Source organism: Felis catus, chromosome C1 (genome assembly GCF_018350175.1).
Source record: "Felis catus isolate Fca126 chromosome C1, F.catus_Fca126_mat1.0, whole genome shotgun sequence".
NCBI classification, from domain to species: Eukaryota; Metazoa; Chordata; class Mammalia; order Carnivora; family Felidae; genus Felis; species Felis catus.
The window spans coordinates 146270860-146295287 of NC_058375.1; the positions used below are offsets into that span (position 1 = coordinate 146270860).

General features: G+C 39.3%; 1 protein-coding gene across 4 annotated transcripts in view; it reads left to right on the top strand.

Annotated features, from left to right (window-relative positions):
• Window positions 1-24428, top strand: part of GPD2 (glycerol-3-phosphate dehydrogenase 2) — a 146376-nt gene that overhangs the window by 27327 nt on the left and 94621 nt on the right. For 3 of the 4 annotated variants that reach the window (XM_045033835.1, XM_011285365.4, XM_011285364.4), the window contains exon 2: window positions 13606-13715. In XM_045033835.1, the coding sequence (XP_044889770.1) occupies window positions 13614-13715 (102 nt within the window). In that variant the 5' untranslated portion in view covers window positions 13606-13613. Of the gene's footprint in view, window positions 1-11306; window positions 11410-13605; window positions 13716-24428 lie in introns of those variants that run through there. The other variant, XM_003990784.6, reaches the window with a different exon arrangement.

A 24428-nucleotide genomic window follows, 5' to 3' on the forward strand; every position in this document is an offset into this window, starting at 1 on the left:
ACTTTTCTGTGAATCCAAGAGAGCACAGAAAAATGTTCTAATTGTTTCCAGAGCAGAAGCCAACAGCTTTGCCACATTTTGTTTTTTCAAGATAATGTGGATTTAATTCAGATGAGGCAGAACTGAAGTAAGAATTTTCTTTTTCTGATCTTGGACTATGTGCTTATATCTGATTGGAGATTCTTAAGCTTTATAACAGACTAGTGCAGTTTGAGTCAGTCCATACTGTGCGCAGCAAATTTCAGAAATTATCTGGTGAACATCGCTGACCTAGAACTTAGGAAAGAAGGAGGGGGAAGGGCCCTTGTACAGATAGATGGAGCCAGAATGTTGAAAATCCAAATGTTGAAATGCTTACTGAAGTTGCTCCTTTTCCTTTCTCAGAGATACTTATTGGTATTTTAAGCATAGTTTTAACTAATTTGGCTCTCATTTTTCTGACCACAGTGAAATAGCAAGGTAGACATGAGCTGGAGAGGGGCTCCTGGGTGGTTCAGTCAGTTAAGCGTTTGACTCTTAATTCTGGCTCAGGTCATGATCTCACGGTTCCCGAGATGGAGCCCCACGTTGGGCTCTGTGCTGACAGCTCAGGGCCTGGTTGGGGTTCTCTTTCTCTCTCCCTCTCTCTCTGCCCCTCCCCTACTCTCTCTCTCTCTCTCTCTCTCTCTCTCTCTCTCTCTCAAAATAAATAAACTTAAAAACAATCAAAACAAACAAGTGAGCTAGAGAGCTCAAAGATCTGTAGGGAAAATTACCATCAGCCTGATAGTTTGGAAGAAGCAGAAAAACTTTATAAACAGAAGAATTCAAATGGGAACAAGTCTGGCTTTGGACGCTTAGTAAAGAGGTTAATGGTGTTGTTCCTTTTACTGTTCCTCAGAGCATCGCCCTTACAGTTTAGTCTAATGTACATAGGGATGGCTCTAAGTCATCAATAATTGAATTCATGGTTAATACATTTTTTAAGAAGACAAAGTGTGACTTGCATTTTTGGAATTTTTTAATTCAAAACAGTTTAGCCTTTTTAAATTTTATTTATTAAAACAATTTTTTTTAATGTTTATTTATTTTTGAGACAGAGAGAGACAGAGCATGAACGGGGGAGGGTCAGAGAGAGAGGGAGACACAGAATCCGAAGCAGGTTCCAGGCTCCTAGCTGTCAGCACAGAGCCCGACGAGGGGCTTGAACTCACAGACTGCGAGATCATGACCTGAGCCAAAGTTGGACGTTTAACCGACTCAGCCACCCAGGTGCCCCTATTTTATTTTTTTTTAACTGTGACCTCCACTCAAAGCTCTTAGAAGACAAGGATTTTCGTGTTTGTTCTCAGTTCTATGTTCAGTGCCTGGAACACGTTAGGTGATCAGTCAATAATTACTGAATGGAAGAATGAATGCAAGCCTTAATCATTCCAAGAGAGCTAAATACATAGGAGATTAAACTAGTACCGCCTTTAATGCATGACAGTGTTTTCTTCTCCTGTAGCTATTGAATGAAGAACAGACAAAATAATACACATTTAAAGTTAAAATAGCTCTGGACATTTTCAAAAAGACTTCATTTATAGGTGGAGCGAGGATCAGTAAATTCAAATGACTTGCCTGAAATCACAAAGCAAATTACTGGTAGAGAGAGAATAGCAAGGAAAGTCTCCTCAATCTCACCTTCTGGAACATACCTGGTGATTTTCTTTTTTTTTTTTTTTTTTCTTTTCTTTTCTTTTTTTTTTTTTTTTTTCTGGTGTTTCTAGGATTAAAAGAGTATAGAGGTTTGTTTTTGTGTTTTTGTTTGTCTATCCTCACTTTTCCTTTCTTTCTTTCTTTCTTTCTTTCTTTCTTTCTTTCTTTCTTTCTTTCTTTCTTTCTTTCTTTCTTTCTTTCTTTCTTCTTTCTTAGCAATAGCAACTTTAGAGAGAATACTGAGAAGAACCTTTATCTTCTCTGGTGCCTTTTATTAAATTTTAGACTGTCAAATGCTAGGGTATTAGCTGAGTAATGTTGGTACACAGTATTTCGTGCACAGTGACTACTCTTGTTTATAGTCTAGTACTTGAATGCTTTCCACTTAAGAGTGTGTGCCAGTCCTTTTAAAGAAGAAAAGAAAAAAATCTAAAAAGGAGAGGCTTGAAGAGGATGCCTCATTCAAATAGGGAGAATAGAATCTTATGACCAAGACTGTTTTAGCCAAGAAGACTGATGTGGAAATACAGATTTGGTTATTATTTTTGCATAGGTGAAAGAAGACTGACTATTTTGCTTTTCCTTTTTGGGGGGCGAGGGAATGGGCATTTACGAAATGTCATATTACTTGTATTCCATACATTTTAAAGAAATTTTCGTTAGAAATATGAACTCTGCAGTCTGTCTTTCCTGTTGTCCAATTTGTATTTCTTTTATGGTCAGACGTTTCTAGGGAATGTGATCACTAAGCTAAATAATACAATATATATAATTATTTTGACTATAGTATATCTTCAGTTTCCTTTGCATCTAAGCTTTGTGTGTGTGTAATTTGTTGATAGTTACATTTATACATGTAGTGGATTAGTAGACACACTGGGGAGTAAATTTTAAATGCAAATTTCAGCAGGCTGCAGGGAAAAAATGGCTATAGGATGTAAAAAGTGGTTGGCTTTATTTCCTGGGGATCTTCTCAAGCTTAAGGAAGCAGAATAACTGACTTCCTACCCCAACATTCTTGGTCTCTATTATAACTCCCTGCCATGTCTTGTGCGTTAATAGAGCTGTAATAGAGCTGTAATCAAATTTAGAACTGTTTTTTTTTTTTTACAATGTAAGTAAATTAAATTAACTGAAATTATTGTGCTATAACTAATTATCATAAAAATGATCAGCCATAGTTTTTTTTTTTTTTTTTTTTATGAGCTCAGGGTTTCATAAACTATCTTCAACAACTACTTCTTCAAATGTGTTTCTCATGACATGCATAATGCAATTGCAACAGGAACTTGTGAAAGAATTGGTACATTTTCTTTCCATTGGGTGATAAAAATAATGAACAAAAGCTAAGTAAATCAATTGGCATCAACATTTTGAAGTAAAAAAAAAGTCAACTTTTCAAAGTTTTCCATATCTATGCTATTAAAAAAGAGTTTTCACAGTTAGGATCTTGAGGTTTTTTTTTTTTTTTTTCTTTTTTCTTTTTGGGAGGGGTAATTGGCAATGTTGAGAGAACAGTTTTATTTATTTATTTTTTTAATATAATTTATTGTCAAGTTGGCTAACATACAGTGTTCACAGTGTGCTCTTGCTTTGGGGGTAGATTCCCATGGTTCATCGCTTCCATACAACACTCAGTGCTCATCCCAGCAAGTGCCCTCCCCAATGCCCAGCACCCATTTTCCCCTCTGCTCCACCTTCCCATCAACCCTCAGTTTGTTCTCTGTATTCAACAGTCTCTTATGGTTTGCCTCCCTCCCTCTCTGTTTGTAACAATTTTTCCCCCTTTTCTTCCCCCATGGTCTTCTGTTAAGTTTCTCAGGATCCACATATGAATGAAAACATGTGACATCTGTCTTTCTCTAATCTTGAGTCTTTAAGATTTTTTGAATCTTCAAAGAAAAGTAACCACACTCAGTGTATAGTTTATCCTAATTCATAATGCTGTATTTAATAAAAAATATAAGATGTTGGAGAAACAGCAAAAGAGATCTCTGGTTGAGATCCAGGCAAATAGAAACACAATTATCCGAAGCACTTCTTTCTCTGAACATTTTGTTTCACTGAAATTTTCTTAAGGTGTATTTCTTTTGACTATAGAGTTTAAGTTCATTATCATCTGTATATATTTTTAAAAACTTTTCATTTGAAATAGTGCCATGTACTATTTTATAGCACCTAAGTCCTTTTAATATACATTTATTTATATGGTGAGGTAGATGCTTTTTTATGAAGCATTTTGGTATGTGTATTCAACAGCCATGATTGTGATTACTTTATAAGCCTTTGTTATAGTTACAATAAATCTGAATGAGAGGCGTGATATATTTTAATGTAAAAACAGATATTTTGAACTCTGTTGTTCGGCATGCAATTTGTTTCATAACAAAGGGTTTTTTTTTTTTCTTAATTACTGAAGTAGATTTTATAAGAGCAAATAAAATCTAAAAAAGTGTTTATGCTGCCGAAGGAATTTGAACCATTTTTCTAACTCAACAATAGCATTAGTAAAGGAGCAGAAATACTGAGGGAAGCACAGGACTACTGTGGTCTATTTGCCGAAAGAACTTTTTTGTTCTTTGATTCACTGGTAACTTTCTTTCTTCCTCAAGGCAGAATTAAAGTGTTTGTAAGTGTCTACTGTACTCTTTTTAAGTGAGGATTTCATATTATTGATATGTAAATGCAAGTTTTTAAATTTCATACTAGGCACATTATCTACTAAGTTTCTAAACCAGACTTGTGTCTTTGTAAGGGGTGGGCATTTTGGGGGAACTAATGCTCCAGATTTTCACTTAGGAGGGTATTTTCTGTTTTTCAAGATTACCTTAAATGACATATAGGGTGAACAAAGAAAATTAAAGATAGGATTTTACAACTATAAACACAAATCCATTGGCATGTCCAGGATGGTAAAGAATATAGATTAATTTTAGTTTTCAAATGAATTTAAAAGACAAAACAAGTTCACTTGCATGAGCTAACTATCGTTCTTTATGATTTTTAAAAGCAATTCTATGGAAAGCAAATCATTCCATTATGAATTAAACGAAGATCATTTGCATTTAATGAATATAAGTCTGTTACTGGGTGAGAAGGGCTTTATTGATTTCTTATAATTCTATAGTGAACCTCATGGAAATAAGGGAAAGGGGTCAAATGTGTGACTATATTATTGGTGTGCATTTTTGAATTGGCAGAAAACATAAATACATAATATGGAAGTTGCCTTGGAAACATTTTTTTTTTTTAACAATTGAGTCTTACATAATAAATGAGGACTAGAGTGCCAGTTTATAATCTTATGTTGCTCCTCCTTCCTTTCTATATGTTTTCCCCTTTAGACAACTTTGTAAAATAAATGCTTTAGTTGGTATGGCTTTACATATTAAGTTAAACAAAAATTGCAATTGCACACCAGAAGGATTCATGTAACAATGTTTGAGACAAGTTTTTTTGTAAACAGAGACTTTTCACTGGCTCACTTTAAATGGTTGCTGACCTTGTTTTCTCTCTCTCTCCCTCTCTCTCTCTCTCTCTTTTTTTTTTTTTTTGTTCTTTTCTTTGTGCCTTTTGCTTACATTTCTTAATCTCTGATCTGAACCCCTGGAGCCAGCCGAACCCTTTTCTGTGCCAGCTCCTCCTTTGTCAAGCCTCCAGGCTCCTGCCCTTCCGTGAGCCTGCGGAATGGTCCTGGGCTAACCTCTTTCCCGGTCATCTGGAGCTGTGTGTTTGCTCCTAGGATGACGTAACTGACCCAGAGGGTCCCAGGGAGACTAGTGGGAAGCGTTTCCAAAGTACTTTCTGGCTGGAAGCGAGGTGAACCAATATAAACATTGCGTTTGCCTTCTTTCAGTTTCTTTTCCCTTTCTGATTTTCTCTTTTGTCTTCATTGAAATAGTCTTCCTTTGTTAAGATTTTCCTCCATCTTTTGGGTTGAGCCCCTCTGGCTTGGGATTTCCTGGGGGAACTGATTGGAAATTGAAAAATTCCCTAAGGCGTTCCAGTGTCAAAGCTGGGGTTTGGATGCTCTGGCAACAATGTGTGATTGTGTTGCTTTAGCTTCCTCATCAGCTATAATCCAAAATTTTGCACATCCAGAATCTGAAGATTCATTATATTTCTAACTTTCATGCTGACTTTTACTTGGTTCTTTCATTTATTTTGTTTTATCAAGAGAATACTGTTCTTAGTGACTTCAGAAAACCCTTTATGTTTGTCCTTTGATATTCTGTTCAGTGTTATGTATTTTTTAAAACTCTAGGGGGTCATTGTTACTCTTGTGTCTGTGGCTTTTAAAATATGTATAAATATAACATAATATTTTACACACACGCACACATATTCACTTATTTCCATTGGGATAGTCTTCTGCGGATAAACTTTGGGTCCATTTCCTATCCAGTCTTGGCCCAAAATCTTTTTTGAAAACCTTGAAAGCAACCAAAAAAGGACCAATTCATTTTCAGCTTACGGACTAAGGCTCCTCTCTGTTTCCAGAGAACAGGCTGATGGGCCTGTGATGTTGATTATTTTGTTCATTTGTGTCTGACAGCTTTCAAAAAGCATGCTTGAGGGCTGACTCTGTTTCTGTGGGGTTCCCACGCCACCGTGTAAAAAGTATGTGCCTCCAAGGGCCTCTCGTTTGGCCGGGGAGGATGCCTTTGCAGGCCGAGTGCTGATCTTTATCCGCACTGTCGAGCCCGCCTTGGGGAAAGAGAAGGTAGTGCGTGGTGTGCTTTGATTGTTACTTGTCTGTTAAGCGCTTTATCAACATACACTTGGTGTGCCTGAACCGGGATATACTTTCTTTCTTTCTTTCTTTCTTTCTTTTTTTTTTTTTTTTTTACCGTTTATTTATTTTTGAGACAGGGAGAGACAGAGCGTGAACGGGGGAGGGTCAGAGAGAGAGGGAGACACAGAATCCGAAGCAGGCTCCAGGCTCCTAGCTGTCAGCACAGAGCCTGACGCGGGGCTCGAACTCACAGACCGTGAGATCATGACCTGAGCCGAAGTCGGATGCTTAACCGACTGAGCCACCCAGGCGCCCCTGGGATATACTTTCTTAAAGGGAATTCTATAAAACATCTGATATATCATCGATCGGAATAATAAAGGTTTTGCTTTGTTTGAAACGTGTCCAATTCAAAACACCAAGAAATCTTGGCTTTTATAGTTAGAACTGGACGGCTGGGTGGGAAGGTGCTTTTGTGGTCACTTATTTTGCTGTGGACTTGCTCCCAAGTTTGATGATGATAGACTTCCTCGGATGCGGTCCTACACCCGTATTTTGTAGGATGTACACACCCTTCTCCTGTAAGTCACTGAATTTGTATGCAGGTGGATCTTGAGGCCTGGTCTTCTGAATTGTGCGGTTGTGCCTTCTGTGGGTTTGAAAAAGTGACATGACTCAGAATAGATGGAGTGGTTTTCCATGCACGTGTAGGATAGATGACTGCACAATTCAAGTAGAAGCTTCTTTGCTACCTTTGGACCTCCAGATGCTTAGGTAAAAGGCTTAGAGAAGTAGCACCTGCCATAGGTGGTCAGAGGGGCATAGAATGCCCTTACATCTTGCAAGGGAGTGCATGTCCCCAGGACTGCACAGCTTGTGGTTGAAATTACTCTTCTGAAAATGATCTTTTCTGTGCATCCGGCCCCCACCCCCACCCATTTAAAAGAAGGGAGAGCATGGAGATAGAAAAGGAAATTGTTATTTCTACACAAGTGGCCAGAGAATAGGAGAATTTTTGTAAAAGTGAAGAGACCCAGGGCTCCTTCCACAGATGAGTGATAAATCCATTTAGATTTTTTTTAAGTTTATTTATTTATTTTAAGAGAGAGAGAGAGAGCACGCACATGCAGAGGAGGGACAGAGAGAGTGGGAGAGACAGAATCCCAACCAGGCTCCAGGCTTTCAGCTTAGAGCCCCACGCAGGGCTCAAACCCGTGAACAGCAAGATCATGACTTGAGTTAAGAGTCAGACGCTTAACCGACTGAGCCACTCAGGTGCCCTTGGATGGATTTTTATTTAAGCTAAATTCAGAAAGAAGCTGTGACAGGGGAAAAGAGTTTGAGAACTCTATTTGGAGAATTCAAGGGCCAAGAAGTGTGGTCTTGTTCCAGAATAACTTTGTGGGTGGTTGCTGAGAGGCTGGCCTCTCAGCCTTTTTCTTTTCTTTTTAAACATTTATTTTTGAGAGACAGAGCACAAGCAGGGGAGGGGCAGAGAGAGGGAGACAGAATCCGAAGCAGGCTCCAGGCTCCGAGCTGTCAGCAAAGAACCCGATGCGGGGCTTGAACTCACAGACCGTGAGATCATGACCTGAGCCGAAGTCAGACGCCTAACCAACTGAGCCACCCAGTCACTCCTACCCCTCAGCCTTTTTCAGTGGGTACTTCTTTCTTGTTTTTAAGTCTAAAAGTGTGTGGTGAAATTATTCAAATGCGTGATCCAAGCGGGAGAGTAACCTTGCTTCGGAATGGGAGGAGGCAGAAGTGGCGAGCCCCCAAGGACTCTTTGAAACAGGATGGTCATCGTTGAAGTCTTTCCATAATGAGAGTCCTGAAGGACAGCTAAGAACTCGCTTGTGCCGGATAAGTTGCAGGGTTAGCTAGAAGGATGGGTCAGGAAACTATGAGAAGTGGCAAACCCGGTTTTTGTTTGGCTAGAAGTCAGCACATTTTATTGTGTCGCAGTGGCCTGTTGTTGGGGGTAGGCATAAGGTTCCCTAAGCCATACCTTTAGCTCTGATTACTCTTGTGAGTTTGGGACCATCTGTCAAGTTAGTGTTTTCATTTTCTTCAGATAAATACCGAGAAGTGAAATGGCTGGATCATACGGTAGTCTTAGGTTTAACTTTTTTTCCCTCTATGGTTAATATTTTAAGGAACATCTGTACTGTTTTCTATAGTGGCTGCACCAATTTACATTCTCACCAGCGGTGCATGAGTGTTCCTTTTGTCCACACTGCCAACACTTGTGCTCTCTCTCCCTCTCTCCCTCCTCACCTGTGTGCGTGTGTGTGTTGATATCTAATCCTGGTTTTTATTTGCATTTCCCTGGTGATGAGTGATGTTGAATACCTTTCCGTGTACCTGTTGGCCATCTGTAGGTCTTCTTCAGAAAAATGTCTATTCAGCCCCTTTGCCTGTTTTGTTTTTTGTTTTTCCAATTGAATTGTTTGTTTTGCAGTCGACTTGCATGACTTCTTCATCTATTTTGCATATCAACCCTTATCAGACATATAATTTGCAAATTTGTATGTTCTCCCATTCTGCTGGATGCCTTTTCATTTTGCTGATGGTTTCTTTTGCTGTGCAGAAGCTTTTTAGTTTGATGTAGTCCCACTTGTTTATGTCTGCTTTTGTTGCCTTTGCTTTTGGTGTCAAATCCAAAAAAATCATTGCCAAGACCAATGCCAAGGAGCTTACCCTCTATGTTTTCTTCTAGGAGTATTACGGATTGAGGTCTTATATTTAGATATTTAATCCATTTTGAGTTTATTTTGGAGTATGGTGTAGATAGGTGGTCCAATTTCTTTCTTTCTTTTTCTTTCTTTCTTTCTTTCTTTCTTTCTTTCTTTCTTTCTTTCTTTCTTTCTTTCTTTGCATGTGGCTGTCCAGTTTTCACAACACTGAAGAGACTATCCTTTCCCCATTGTATATTCTTGGCTCCTTTTCAAAATTAATTGACCATGTATATGTGCATGGGCTTATTTCTGGGCTCCCTATTGATCTATAGGTCTGTTTATAGTGTCAGTACCATACTCTTGATTAATATAGCTTTGAAATATAGTTTGAAATCGGGAATTATGATGATTCCAGTTTTGTTCTTTCTTAAGATTGCTATTCAGGGTCTCTCAGAGTATTAATAACACTCAATATAGTGCAACTAGTTGTAATACAGAGTTACAAGACCGACTTTGATATTTAATTCTCCAAATTGACTGTAAGCACCTGAGGGCAGTTCATAAACTCACTGATCTGTTTAGTTGACTACCTTTTGTTTAGGGTTTTTTGTTTTTGTTTTGTTTTAATTTTTTTAATGTTTACTTATTTTTGAAAGAGAGAGGGACAGCACAGGAGGGAAGGAGCAGAGGCAGAGGGAGGCACAGAATCCGAAGCAGGCTCCAGGCTCTGAGCTGTCAGCACAGAGCCTGATGCGGGGGCTCAAACCCACAAACTGTAAGATAGTGACCTGAGCTGAAGTCAGACGCTCAACGGACTGAGCCACCCAGGCACCCCTGTTCAGGGGTTTTTGAGTTGGGTTGCTGTTCTCCTTGCAAGAATTGGAGGATTGGCACTTACTTGTCTGTACAAATGCAAGAGTTGGTCCTGAGTCAATGTATATGCAATTTAATTCATAGGCTATTAAGTATAGACACCAGGCTGCAGTAACTGAGCGAATTTTATTTCTGGATGATTTTTCTACCTTTGGTTTCTCACACTTTTGGTCATGAAAGATGAAGATTTATCGATATTTTTGTTCCCTTTCTTTGATGATTTTCTGGTTGGGGCTTTTGCTTGGATGGAAACAATCTTTCCCCTTTGTAATCACTGTGAAAACTTGTCTCCTTATAATGGAATGCAAGTGGGCACAAGTAGTCCACAGCATATGGTTTATATTTATCTGGTTTTAAATTTCTTTTGTTCAACAGTAAAACAAAGTTCTTAACATTATGTGACAGAAGGTTACCATAGATATTTTGCCAAAGCCTTCTTCATTGCCTAGGGAAACTCTAATGCCAAGGACTGTATACATGGGGTGAGTGTTTGAGAAAGAGGGTCTTCTTTTAGGAATAACAGTAAAACACAGTGTGGCCCTTGGGGAGAAGTTGCTTTTCTGAGAGCAAAAGGCAGGGCAGAACCAATCAGTGGTTAAGAGTATAGACTAAGTTGTGGTTTTGTCACTTACTGGTTGGTGACCTTGGGCAAATCCCTTACTCCTTTTGAGCCACAACTGCCTTTTTTATGAAATTAGGGTGTTGTGAGGGTGATATGAGCTGATGTGTGTAAAATTAAAAGCACCGTGCCTATTACCTAGGAGATACTCAATAAATGTCAACTGTTATCATTATAACATTGATGAGGAGGAGGAGGAGGAGGAGAATAATCTTAGGAGAGCCAGGTGAAATTGATTTTGTGCTTTTGTTTTTTAATTACATGTAAGTGTGATTTATTCATCACAACTAGCTAGATTATCTGAGGTGGATTTGATCCCAGTAGAAATAATGATCCCCTAAGCATTGGTTATTTTATGAAATTACTGGGAAAAAGAAAATATTGATTATATTCCATATGATCACTAACTCTGAAAAATAATATATTAATGCAGTTTTCATGAGTATTAGTGGCTCATTGAGAAAACTCATGAAAATATCTCCATTGGTCTGTTTTGGTTTCAGAAGTCAAATTGAAGCTCTCTACTAAGTTGAGCAGGGAATACAGGGACGCACAGAATTGTAAAATCTTACAAACCTACACAGTTTGTAAGACTCCAAACTGAACTGGCTGAGTGAACACCTCCAATGAGACATTTTCTTTGACTGTGTTATATAACATGCCTCTGTTGGCTATGTTGGTGTGTGGTACCCTTTGTGAGGTCATCAATGACATTATCCATTCAGAAGCAATGATACTGAGTTAAAGTCAATCAGCTACAAAACTCACATCCAACGGACCACCAGGCTGCTGGTCTCTATGGGGAGGGCACATGCATTGTTTAGGTAAATAGAACTAGGTCTCTATTCTCGGTCCCTCCTTGTCAGGGGAACCCAGTTAGCTTGAGTCCTACCTAGTCTCTCTCTAGGCTGCTGGGGTTTCCATTGTCGTGTGATAGGCACCCATGTGAACATACAAAGGCACTAGGAATCGTGGTGGGCTGTAACAAATGAGTGCCTTCCAAATTGGCTTAGTTGAGGTTTTCAGTTATCAGAGCAACCTTGGACGTAAGGTTTTGCTTAGAGTTGGCTGATGAATGGCGGCCCCTAGCCATCATGTACAAGTTGTTTGGCATAACTTGGGAAAGAGGGCATGTTTGACAAAGAGAACTCCAGCAGTAGAGAAACATATGCCTGTGAAATATTTTCTCTGATGACAATCTTAATAAAAAAAAAGATGGGTCTTAGGATTTATTACTTTGTCAGAAGGAGTGAGATCAGAGGAAAAATAAAATCTTCAGAAATGCCAACTTTTATTTTAGTATGTAATTTATAGTATTCCAAAATAAATTTTCTATAGAATTGCAGTTATCCACTTCACTGAAATTCTTTGATTTAACATAGTTATGCTAATAGATTCTATTCATCCTATATGGACCCAAACATTTTAACGGTGACATAACTTACGTTGAGATATCTATATGTTCTTTACCATCCCTAGATTAAAACTGACTTTTATATTAAATACTTTCCTGAGTCATAAGATACCTGTAGAGCATAAGGTATGTTGTCCAGACAGGTCTGACCTCCACCCATTCAGGAAAGTAGGGTGGTGCCTTCCTGTAAGGTGTGGGTGTGCCAGCTACTATGGTGGATGAAAGTCTTAGATCCAATTGCTCACTATCAATTCTAAGTTAGAACTATTAATGCCTCTTCTCCTTCTTCCTCTTCTTCTCCTCCTCCTTCTTCTTCTTCTTCTTCTTCTTCTTCTTCTTCTTCTTCTTCTTCTTCTTCTTCTTCTTCTTTTTATGTGATCACACAGTGTTATCTTTTTTTTTTTTTAGTTTAGCAAAATAAAAGCTGGCAAGAGTTCTTTTAGTGGAATTTTCATTTTTATGCCCTTTTTGTGTGTGTTGTTTCTGACAAAGTTAAAGTATACTGAAGCCCTCAAAAACACTTTAAAAAATTTCATGAGTCCCATGGCACAATATGTGTGTGTGTATGTGTGTGTATATATGTATATGTATATACGTACATATGTATATATGTATTTCAAGGTGAGAAGAAAGTCAAGGAGCTAATGCAATATAAGACTTTATTCAGAAATATATAGTAAGCACGAAGACTGCTTCATATGAAGGGGCTCCCCTTGAAATTGTGGTGCCATGCAACCTGGCTAGAAGAAAACTTTTTTTGTTAAGTTCCCATAGTGAAAGGAATTATGGCAATCACTAGCAATGATCTTCTGCCATTTTGTGAAAGGATCAGGCATGGTTTCCTTTCACTTAAAAAAATTTTTTTTTTGAATTTTTATTTTAGAAGGAGAGAGAGAGCACAAGCCCAGGAAGGGGGGGTGGGGGGGAGAGAGAGAGAGAAAATATTAAGCAGACTCTGTGCTCAGTGTGGAATCCTACACGGGGCTCAATCCTAAGACCCTGGGACCATGGCCTGAGCCGAAATCAAGAGGAGGACACTCAACTGACTGAACCACCCAGGGGCCCCTCCCTTGACTTTTTCCCTGTCAGGTGTAGACTCTTTTAGCGACAAGGACTGTGTTGGCTCTTGGCTCTAGTGAGAGCTTCCTTAGGAGGACAAAGCTCAGGAAGGGAGTTGTGCTGCAGTTTGAGTTAAAACCATGCCAAAGAACCTGAAGTAAATGTGAAGCTCACTCTGGACTAGTGTCAGACCTCCCCCAGTTTTCCCTGTGGAGGGGATTAGCAGTGGAACAAATCTGCAAGTACAGATACACAATACCATTTCTTGTCACGGCTCTCTTGACTTTATGCTGTGTAAATATCCTCGGTTGTCTCTTAATTTGCTCTCCTCTTTAATTCCTGTTGGAAGGCCACTCTTACGTGGTCAGTTCCCTGGTCTCCTTTTTTTTGAGCGTTGTTTTTGGCCCATTATAACTTCCTTATTTTCTGTTTTGTTTTCTAGTTTAGCACAGTTTCAGAATTGCGAGTCTCTTTTTATTGTGGGGATTGTTATCTAATAAAAATCCTAATTCACTTCTTTCTGTTTCCTTTTTGTTTTTCTTTGTAGGCTAAGAAATGGCATTTCAAAAGGCAGTGAAAGGGACTATTCTTGTTGGAGGAGGTGCTCTTGCAAGTGTTCTAGGCCTCTCTCAGTTTGCTCATTACAGAAGGAAACAAGTAAGTAATTATGCGTGTATTGATTACAATATGAAACTTAAATCTGTTAAAGAACTACGTATGGGGCATGTGTATGTTAATGGTTTTGTGTAGAAATTACGGTCTCAACTTGATCTGAAAGGCACTAATTTGGAACACTACCTTAATGGTCCGTGAGAACTATGGTGTTATCTCATTTTTTAAAAAGTGAATTTCTCTATCAGAAAGCATTATATTATTTAGCCACTGTTGTGGCTCTTTGGTTTTAAAAGAGTGCCTCATTTCCAAGCCCCAAGCTTTGTTCATTTTAGGCTTTCCTTGTCCAATTCATCCAAATGTCTGGATACCTTCTATGTTCCTGCCAAAAGTTTGTCTTATTAGAAGGCAGGCAGGCATCTGAGACAGGAAATGGAAAAGAGTCTATACAAAGGGCCCAGCTTTGAATCTTGGTTTTACTCCTTAAAGGTTTTCTTACTTAGGTAGTATCACTTGATGGTAGATAAAATTTTTAATGGGAGAAAGCCATGAAATGAGATTGGTGTGAAGTTTCCAAATAATTTGAAGGGTTCAGTTTATTTTCATTTTATTTTTAAATTTTTTTTTCCCTTTGCACTACAACTATGCCAAATTGATGCCAGGAAATAATTTTGATGACTGGTTTTGTTCCTTTTAGGCTTGAAATGCTGGTAGTCACCCTAGTAATTAGTATTAGTCTCCTGTTCTCCCTTCCCCATGTCACCGGGGCATTTTATGATACCAGCTTGGTAGTGCATTCTCAATTCAAAGATGAAGGTAAAAGAATTTGGGAAGCTGTTTGCAGCGAGACTGTTAACTACTCAGTTTTTGCATTTTTGCGAGAGCCTTGACGCCATGGGTTGTCTTGCCCTTGTCTTTTTCTTTGTGTTCCAAGACAATGGAGCCCACCACAGTCCTTAGAGTCCAGGTCCTGAATGAGAAATACTACTTTAAAAACACATATTAAGAAGAATCAACTTGGGATGCCTGGGTGGCTCAGTCGGTTGGGCGTCCAGCTTCGGCTCAGGTCATGATCTCACGGTCCGTGAGTTCAAGCCCTGCGTCGGGCTCTGTGCTGACAGCTCAGAGCCTGGAGCCTGTTTCAGATTCTGTGTCTCCCTCTCTCTCTGACCCTCCCCTGTTCATGCTCTGTCTCTCTCTCTCTCAAAAATGAATAAACGTTAAAAAAAAAAATTAAAAAAAAGAAGAATTAACTTGTTGGCTTATAGTTAAAAACAAAAAACAAAACAAAACAGACACAGGCACAAAGGCTCATTTTTAGTGCTTCTTCCTAAAGACAGAATTGAATAGGTTGTGTTAGTCTTTTTCATTCTTACCTGTGAGCACATTGCCCGTGAGGTTTCCCCAGGTGTATGCCTTGCAGGTATTATTGACTGACTTGCTAGGAAGCACGTCTTCACTCATGGATCACGCCCAATGCGCTATTCCTTTAGTTTTTTTTTTTTTACTTCTTTAAAGTTTATTTATTTATTTTGAGGGAGACAGAGGCAGCATGAGTGGGGGAGGGGTAGAAAGAGGGAGAGAGAGAGAGGATTCCAAAGCAGGCTCCACGCTGCCGGCGCAGAGCCAGATGTGGGGCTTGAACTTACGAAACCGTGAGACCGTGACCTGAGCTGAAACCAAGAGTCAGATGCTTAACTGACCGAGCTTCCCAGGTGCCCCCGATGCACTATTTCTTGCATGCAAGGAATGCCCCTCGGATGACTGCCTTGGCTAAGCTCATTACTGTCAACACACCCGACTTGGTGCTGTTTGTGGGGGAGGCCTTAGCAGGCAATGAGGCCGTGGACCAGCTGGGCAAATTCAACAGAGCCTTGGCTGACCATTCTATGGCTCAAACGCCTCGGCTCATTGATGGCATCGTCCTTACCAAATTTGATACCATTGATGAAAAGGTGGGAGCTATTTCTATGACCTACGTCACAAGCAAAGCCATCGTCTTTGTGGGCACTGGCCAGTCTCAATGCTGTGACCTACGCAGTCTCAACGCTAAGGCTGTGGTGGCTGCCCTCATGAAGGCTCAATTGCCTCGGTTGCTTAAAAATCAGTGTGAAAAGATGCTGCTTCTGCTGAAGCTGTTTCAGAAGTGCAGTTCTGTTTGGGACATGGGCTTTAATGGATTGGGTTACTTCTGCCATCTTTACCAGGGCCATCGGAAATGACACTGGCAAATGCCAGCACCAGAGGTCACAATATCTAATATAATGTTGCCAAATTTGTACACGATTTATCTCTGTAACCCACAGTGAGCATGTTCTACTTCAGAGTTTATAACTTAACTTTGTGCTTGGGTAATACTGTCTCATATGTTTTGTTTGTTTGCTTTTTCTTTTTTTTTAAATTTTTTAATGTTTATTTACTTTTGAGAGAGAGAAAGAGACAGAGTACGAGTGGGGTAACGGCACAGAGGGAGGGAGACACAGAATCCGAAGCAGGCTCCAGGCTCTGAGCTGTCAGCACAGAGCCCAAAGCGGGGCTCGAACTCACAAGCCACAAGATCATGACTTGAGTTGAAGTCAGATGCCTAACCGACTGAGCCACCCAGGTGCCCCTGTTTGTTTGCTTTTTCTTAATCTCACAGAGTGAACAGTCGATACTGCCTCTAATCAATCCAGGTAGGGGTGAATTTTAGTCAGTAAAATCAAGGCAAAACAAGGGTCTTTTGATTTCTGGGTCATTTTGCCATTTTCTCCTTCCTAAGTTAGACATCCTGACCACCCTAATAGCGAAATGAAACAGATACCAGCGGTTTCAAGTCATTTATAATTTTAATCTGACAAGTTCTTTTGAGAAGAATCACCATGGGCATATTCAATCAATGAGTTGCATGAGACTTTCACCCAAGCATGTGCATTCTTTTGTGGTGATTCCTGTCCCTTAAAGCCACTACCATGAGCATATTTTTGGGTAGCAGGTTGGTATGTAGCCCTAGGGATTAGGAAAAAAAAAAAAGAGAGAGAGAGAGGGGAGGGGAGGGGGGAGGGGAGACAACTCATTTGAGCCACTGACATAAAATGACCAGGGGCCTCAGCTGTCCTTTCTCAGAAAATATCTGCCAATCAGAGCCATTCTGGGGGCTTTTCAATGGTCAAGAAAAAATCTGCCCCTTAATACCCATTATTTGGCTACATTGTGTAGAAGCTGTCTCCTTAAAAATGCTCCATTTTTCTGCAGAGCAATAAAATGCTTAAAGTATGGGCTTGTGTTTTTATATTTTTTTTCAGTCTTCTAAAATGATTCTAACTGATAAATTGTTCTCCTTTAAGAATAAGTTGGTGTTGAAAGTACAAGATACTGAAGTATAAGAAAGCCATCTGTCGAGTTCAAGTCCAGGCACATTTTGCTGGCATTCCCGCACCTACTGTTGTGTCTCCTCTGACTCCTAACCGGTGCTCATTTGATAGCCTGAGCACGAAGCTTCCTACCTTAAATACCCGTTCTGAAAACAAATCGGTTGATTGTAAAAGTTGGTCAATTGTTAAAGCACATTTGACTAAGACAGTGCTGTGTCTAACTATTTACGTGCCAGGCCAGCTCACACAAAGCCTTTGAAATCAATTCTACAGTTTAATTACCTTGTATTTGCAAGGGGGATAATAGAAGGAAAGCTCTTATACGTTCAGTTTTTGTTTTTTTTTATTAAACAGAAAACACTATGAAATCAAATAAGATCTTGTTCACTTACCTTTTAGCCACTTGCTTGAATAAAAGCTATTGTAGGTGAGGAGATAGAGACCTTTGGGAGACTCTGGCATTTCTGGGGGCAAGTTGGGGGTTAGAGGTGATTGTAATGATTGTTTGGTCTCACTTCATAGTATGGCTTTCCCTCATATGAGCATATTGTGAAAATTTATATTTTGTTTTTCAGTGATCAGGTGTATCCATTGTTGACCCAAGGGAAGCCTAGAGGCTTTTTTCCTTGTGAGATAAATAGGTCAGAGTTAGAAGGGATGAATATTATGACTTAAGGAGATATCATTAATTATTATATTATTATTATTATTATTATTTTCTTTTGAAGGTAGAGCAACCTAAATTTTCCTATTCCAGTGAGGAAGCTGAGGGGGGAAAAGGGATGAACGATGGTTGACATTTTTTGACCATGTATCCCTGCAGGAAAGGAGTTTTGTGGCCACAAATGGCATCCACTTTTCAGGCTCGCTTCAGTTACGCATGTAGGGTTTTTTTGAGTGGTCTTGGAGAGGCTTCCTATTCGTTTCATTTTCCTCCTTTTATTTCCTCATCCACAAATAGGTGATTAAGTTTCCACAAAGTCTTGGTTTTCCTCTCCCCAGACCAGCTATATTCCAAGGACCAGGAGGCTGAGGAGTGGGTCTAAACCTCTTACCACTTGAATCCCCACCAGGGTGCGGCAAGCAAGCACCTCTGCAGTGGTGTGCTGAGTTTTGAGAGCAAGTTATTTACCATTCACTATTTACTAGAGGTCTGTTTAATAATAAACTTTTGATTGGAAGGGACTTGGAAGACATCCAGTCTTCCTCTGGGGACAGGATGCTCTTCTAGTGATTCCTTTATCTCTAGTGAAGGGAAAGTGTTACTTCATGGGTGAGTCTCCTTTTCTAATTTCAAGCCAATGGGAGACCAGAATGGATGGAGAGGGGAGTTGAAATTAGGAGAGAAGGCCTTGGGTACTTTCAGAGCCAGTAAACTGTAGCAAGGGGCGGAAGTAGAGAGTGTTAAAGTTGGGGCTGCATATGAGGGTTCCTCAGGGAGGTGGGAAGAAGGCGGGTGGCCGGGGAGAATGGGGCAAAAACAGGGTAGGTGTGCAAAGATTTGACTGAGGGTTGCCCCAGGCTTTTGCCTTTCATTATAGACCAAAGGAATTTTTGAAACTTTTTTTTTTTTTAAACTCAACATTTATTTCATACCTTCTAGGTCTAACTGGAAACACTGGTGTGATGGTGTGGGCTTCTTTCTAACCCCAGTGGTGTGGTTGATGTAACAAAGATCTATTTAGGTCTGAGGTCTATTTAGGTCTGGGCCCTCTCACGTAATACATACTCAGTTTGTTCCTTCCATTACCCACTCTGAAGGTGTAGTGGGCTTTGTGAGCCAGCTCTGAGGTGAGGCCTGAAAACCACTGAGAGCTTTCTCAAAGCCCGGATGCGAAAGTTTTCTTTCTTTTCTTTTCTTTCTTTTTTTTTTTTTTTTCCTGTACCTTGCATAGGCAGGGAATGGGCTTCAGGGTATGGAAATCAAGGTCTCTTTTCAGTTTGAGGAATGATTGTATTGGAATCAGGGAACATAGAGATTCTTGTTGATTTTATTTCCTTCCATTCGTGAACGATATAACATACGGGACGAGAGTATGATCTTGACAAAGATTGCCTGTATCCAACACTTAGCTCTACTGAAGAGCTAAGAGACTATGGACAGTTTTCTTAAGTTCTCTGGACCTCATTTTCCTTTGTCTGTAAAATAGGGAGAACAAAGGTACTTTCCTCCCAAGATTGTTGAAGAGCAGTAAAGCCTGAAAGAGTTCCTGGAACATAGTAGGCTTTCAAAAAGTGTGAGCTAGTATTGGATTCCCGGGTGATACGAATATAAAGTGTGGCTGTAAGCAGCAAGAACGGTGTTCCTGTTACTGGCGATCCTTGCATTCAGGGCTACCTTGTTAAGACTTCTGAGATCTGCAGCAATGGTGTGTCCTTCCTCTGAGGTTGTAAGAGAATGGCTAGAAAGCAGGTGTACAAATACCTTCTGTTTTCTCTTTGCCTTGCTTCCTGATCTGACAATGAGCCAATAACCAGGTGGACAATCCCAGTTATTGACTTAAACTCTTTTTCTGTTTTCTGTTGTAAGGAATAAATTCCTTGAAGTTCCTGCTGTTTCTTCTCTTTTTTTTTCCCCTTAGGCTTTTATGAGTTATGACAGGCTTGATTTATATGGCTGATATGTTTCTAAAAAGTTATGTGACTATAGCATTTTTGATAAATTAATTTTACATAGTGCAGTGCTATTTTTTGGAATTCTATGGTGAAACATATGAAAAACAATATTTTTAACAAGGTCCATTTTGGGAGGGGGGCGGAGGGACGATTCTCTTGTATCATTTTAGCTTGAAGTGGAATGCAATTAGGCTTATTATTTTCCAAAGTCATTGATGTAGTACTAGTAATTATTGACAGGATCTTTATGCTTTGCAAAATAGCCTCTCACTTTGTAGGAGTTAGTAATTTACTATACTTGTGAATGGCTTACAAAATACTAGAATTCACTCTGCTATGTGCATGAGTTAGGGGAACATGAAGAAATGATTGTGGTGATGGGTTACGTGAGTTGAATTACAGGTAAAACTATATTACCTCCATTGTTAGTATCATCAAAACTCAGAAGGAAAAATACATGCGCTAATGAGAGGCAAAGTGTTGTATGAACAGTTAAAATCCATAGGAATTTTGAGCACATTTTTTTAATTCGTAATTTCGGTCTCTTCTTGATACATTATTTGTAAGAGATTCTAATGAAGCAGAGCCTTTTGACTTATATACCAGCCACTCCAAATATAAAAGATGGGATTGGAGAAGGAGTAAAAATAGAATGATCATCTCTAGTGAAAGTAAGATCAACTTTGGGACTTATTTTAATGGACCCCCTGATTGAACAGATATTTAGCTTCCTGAATTTGTCTGTTACACAAGTGTGGAGGGGTTTTGGTGAGCCTGTTCATGTGCACAGTTTATGCAAGTTTTCAGAACTCCTGTTTCTTCATAAAGTAGGTTAATGTCATTTAATCCTAGGTTTTCTTTTTCCCCCCTGCCAAGCACTAAGTCAGTGTATACAAGCCAGTGATCATGATACCTGTCAGAAAGCAGATCTTTAGTATCTGTCTAGTACTTTCCCTTCCCCTGATATAGGATATGAACATATGAAACAGATCTAGCCCTATTAGGCGTAGCAAGAATGCTGTAACACTAGATTTATTTACATAGCTGAGCTTTTGTTTGGCTTAATGTGGCTTCTATTAACTGCTGGAGAGAGAAGCTGGTAGAGGGTAGAGAAACATGAAGTTCAGATGAATATCTGTTGAAGAGAAATAAAAATCATAAGCAAATGCTGGTGAAGGTTGTAGAGCAGTAGGTAGCCTCATCTATTGCTGGTGAGAATACAAAATGGTACAGCTATTTTGGAGGACAGTTTGGCAGTTTCTTACAAAACTAAACGTATTCTTCCCGTATGATCCAACAATCACTGTCATTGATATTTACTCAAAAGACTTGGAAAGTATGTTCACACAAAAACCTGCACAGGAGTGTGTCTAACAGCTTTATTCATAATTACTAAGACTTGGAAGCAAGCAAGATGTCCTTTAGTAGGTGAAGATCCAGATAAACAAACTGTGGTGCATCCAGACAATGGACTATTATTCAATACTAAAAAGAAATGAACTATTGTGCCACAAAGAGACATGGAAGAAAAAATGATAATGGAAGGACTCCACTATGGAGTCTCCAAAACTATTGGAGTCAGTTAAAAGATCAGGGATTGCCCCCAGGGTGTGTGGGGGAGATGAATACGCAGAACACAGAGGATTTTTAGGACAGTGAAACTACTCGGTATGATATTATAATGATGGATATATGTTATCATGCATTTGTACAACCCCATAAAATGTACAACATTAAGGGTGAACTCTTTTTTTTTTTTTTTTAGTGTTTTAATTTTTTTTTTTTGAGACAGAGAGAGAGAGAGAAAGAGAGAGAGGGAGAGAGAGAGAGAATGAGCAGGGGAGGGGCAGAGACAGAGAGGGGGACAGAGGATCCAAAGCAGGCTCTGTGCTGACAACTGAGAACCCTATGTGGAACTCAAAATCACAAACCATGAGATCATGACCTGAGCACTCAGGCACCCCAAGAGTGAACTCTTAAGTAAACTGTCAACTTCGGGTGATTCTAATGTGTCAATGTAAATTCATTCTTGGAAAAAAAAAAAAAAAAAAAAGCACCATTCTGGTGAATGTTGTTGATAAAGGCAAAGTATGTATGAGGGCAAAAGGTATATGGAAAACCTTTGGATCTTTTTCTCAATTTTGTTGTAATTCTAAAACTGCTGTACAGAATAAAGCCTATAAAATAAACAAACACACAGATAAAATTTAAAATCATAAGCACAGTACTTAAGACGTGATGTCAGTTAAGAAATTTTGAATTATAAAAAAGTCCACTCACATTACTTTTCAGTAGCATCTTTGGATGTAACAGTTTATTTACTTTTTGAGCGTGCTTAATATCTTTAAGAATCTAACCTCAGTTATAAATATTCTTCTGGTTCCTAAGCTAAAGAGTATCTGTGGCTTTGAAATCAGTATAATCTTCCTGAGCACTGATGTAGCTGAAATTATTACATGACACGTTTGCTATATGCTTACCAGATTGATCTTAGTCAATTCTAGCTACGAGACTTGTTTGTTCTAATAACCATCTCCAGAGGCATTTTCATGGGTTCATAAACAGCCTTTTTCTTAAAAAGATCTTACGGAGTTCTGTAATGGCAACTGTTCTTTAAACAGTCTTCATTTTTGTTGACTTTAATGTTTAGGTGGGGAAAGATAGTGTTAGATACCGAATGAAAAATGCATATTAAGGAGGAGAATGGATTAGTGGTTAAGTAACAGGCTCCTTGGTCCCATCTGCCTGCTCAAAGAGCTATGGCTTCAGCATTATATCAAATATAAAGGTAGAAATGTCTTTGCATTGTGGTTTAGTGGGGCTTGTGTTTGATGATCTGTCCTTCCAGCTTTATTTTTTCTTTTATTGTTTTAAAATATGATTCATTGTCAAAGTGACTAACATACAGTGTATGCAGTGTGCTCTTGGTTTTGGGGGTAGATTCCCGTGATTCACTGCTTACATACAACACCCAGTCCTCATCCCAACAAGTGCCCCCCTCAAAGCCCATCACTCATTTTCCTCTCTGCCCGACCCCTCCATCCACCCTCAGTTTGTTCTCTGTATTTAAGAGTCTCTTATCATTTGCCTCCCACCCTCTCTGTTTGTAACTGTTTTTTCCCCTTCCCTTCCCCCATGGTCTTCCGTTAAGTTTCTCAGGATCCACATATGAGTGAAAACATATGGTATCTGTCTTTCTCTGATTGAGTTATTTCACTCAGCATAATACCCTCCGGTTCCATCCACGTTGCTACAAATGGCATGATTTCATTCTTTCTCATTGCCAAGTAGTATTCCATTGTATATATACACCACATCTTCTTTATCCATTCATCAGTTGATTGTCCTTCGAGCTTTATATGTACAGACTTATTTTTCTGTAAACGATGGGTCTTTATCCACGAGGGGAGTATTCTGAACCATGTATAGACTGTATGCAGGGTAGGTGAGTTGTGAATCTTGGGTTGTAATGCTAAACATATCTCATAGTTGTGTATTAATTTGAGCAAGCTAATGATGTAATAAACAACTGCCGGAGCTCACTGGGTTATCACCATGAGGGTTTATTTCTTCCTCATAGTACAGTTCAGTGAAGATAGATGGGGGACCTGCTTGTGGCAATCATTCAGAGATCTATGTGGCTCTGGCATATTATAGTACTTTTTGGCCCACTGGATCATTTCCACCCAATGCTAAGGGAGGGTGGGAGGGAAATGCAATCCAGCAGTGTTCTCTGGAGGAAGAGAAAAAGTTTTAAGCATCTAGCCATTACATCTGTGTCCTGACTTTAGCTTCTAATTTGATTGACAAGCAAGCTGCATTTCTTTTGATGAGAGTTTTATTGTTAGAGTATAGGCCAAAGACTCTACCGTTCACTTGCTTCTCTTGTTGAGAACTCTGTGCATAGATTCCTGGAAGAACTGTTTTTCTCCTAGAAACACAACGAAATGTGTTGGGGTTGCCTCTGATAGCTAAAGCGTGATGAGGACTATGAGTACACTGTATCTTCCATAAGGCCAGTTTGAACTATTCTTACCTCCTCTATATGGTTAACCGTTTCTTCAGAGGCATGTTTCATCAGAGCACTAAAATTATGCAGGCAGAGCTGGAAATGTTCTTTGAAGAGCATCCTATCATCTTCCTTATAATTTTGGTTTTTATTTAACACTTAGCTCTCAACACGGGGCCATGGCAATATCTCTGAGTTATAACTCACATCAGGCCTTCGAGGAGTTTGCAATGCTATTTTATTGCTGGCATACAAAACCAGCGAGGTTAACTGTACTGCTAGAGGTCACACAGTGAGTCAACGACTGAGCTATGATTAGCGTTGACAGCTGGTGAGCTTCTAGGCTGTTGCTAACTGAGCAACATTGACATTCATTCTGATTTGACTTTGCATTTCATTTTCAACTATTTATTCATTTTGAGGCCTCTTTAAGAAACTTTTTAGGATATTGTGGAACTGAGGAAACTTTCTATAAATGCTTTGGGGAGAGTCCCTTCACTCCCTTTCCTTCTCCCCATCTTCTAGCTTAATAGTTAAATTATGTTTGTGTTAGGACAGCTTCCTCTAGGTAGAGTTTGGGCAGATTAAGAAGAAAATCGGCGATGTTGATTTTACTCGCTTCCCTTATTTTGCGATTTGTGGTTTTTCAACAAAGACATTCTTAGATCTAATTATATGCTTGTGAGTAGAAACTAGAAATGTTATAAAAAAGTGTATATTTGAAGAACTAATCCACAAGAGAAATGGAAAGTGTGCATCACAAATTTGACCCAGAACTAT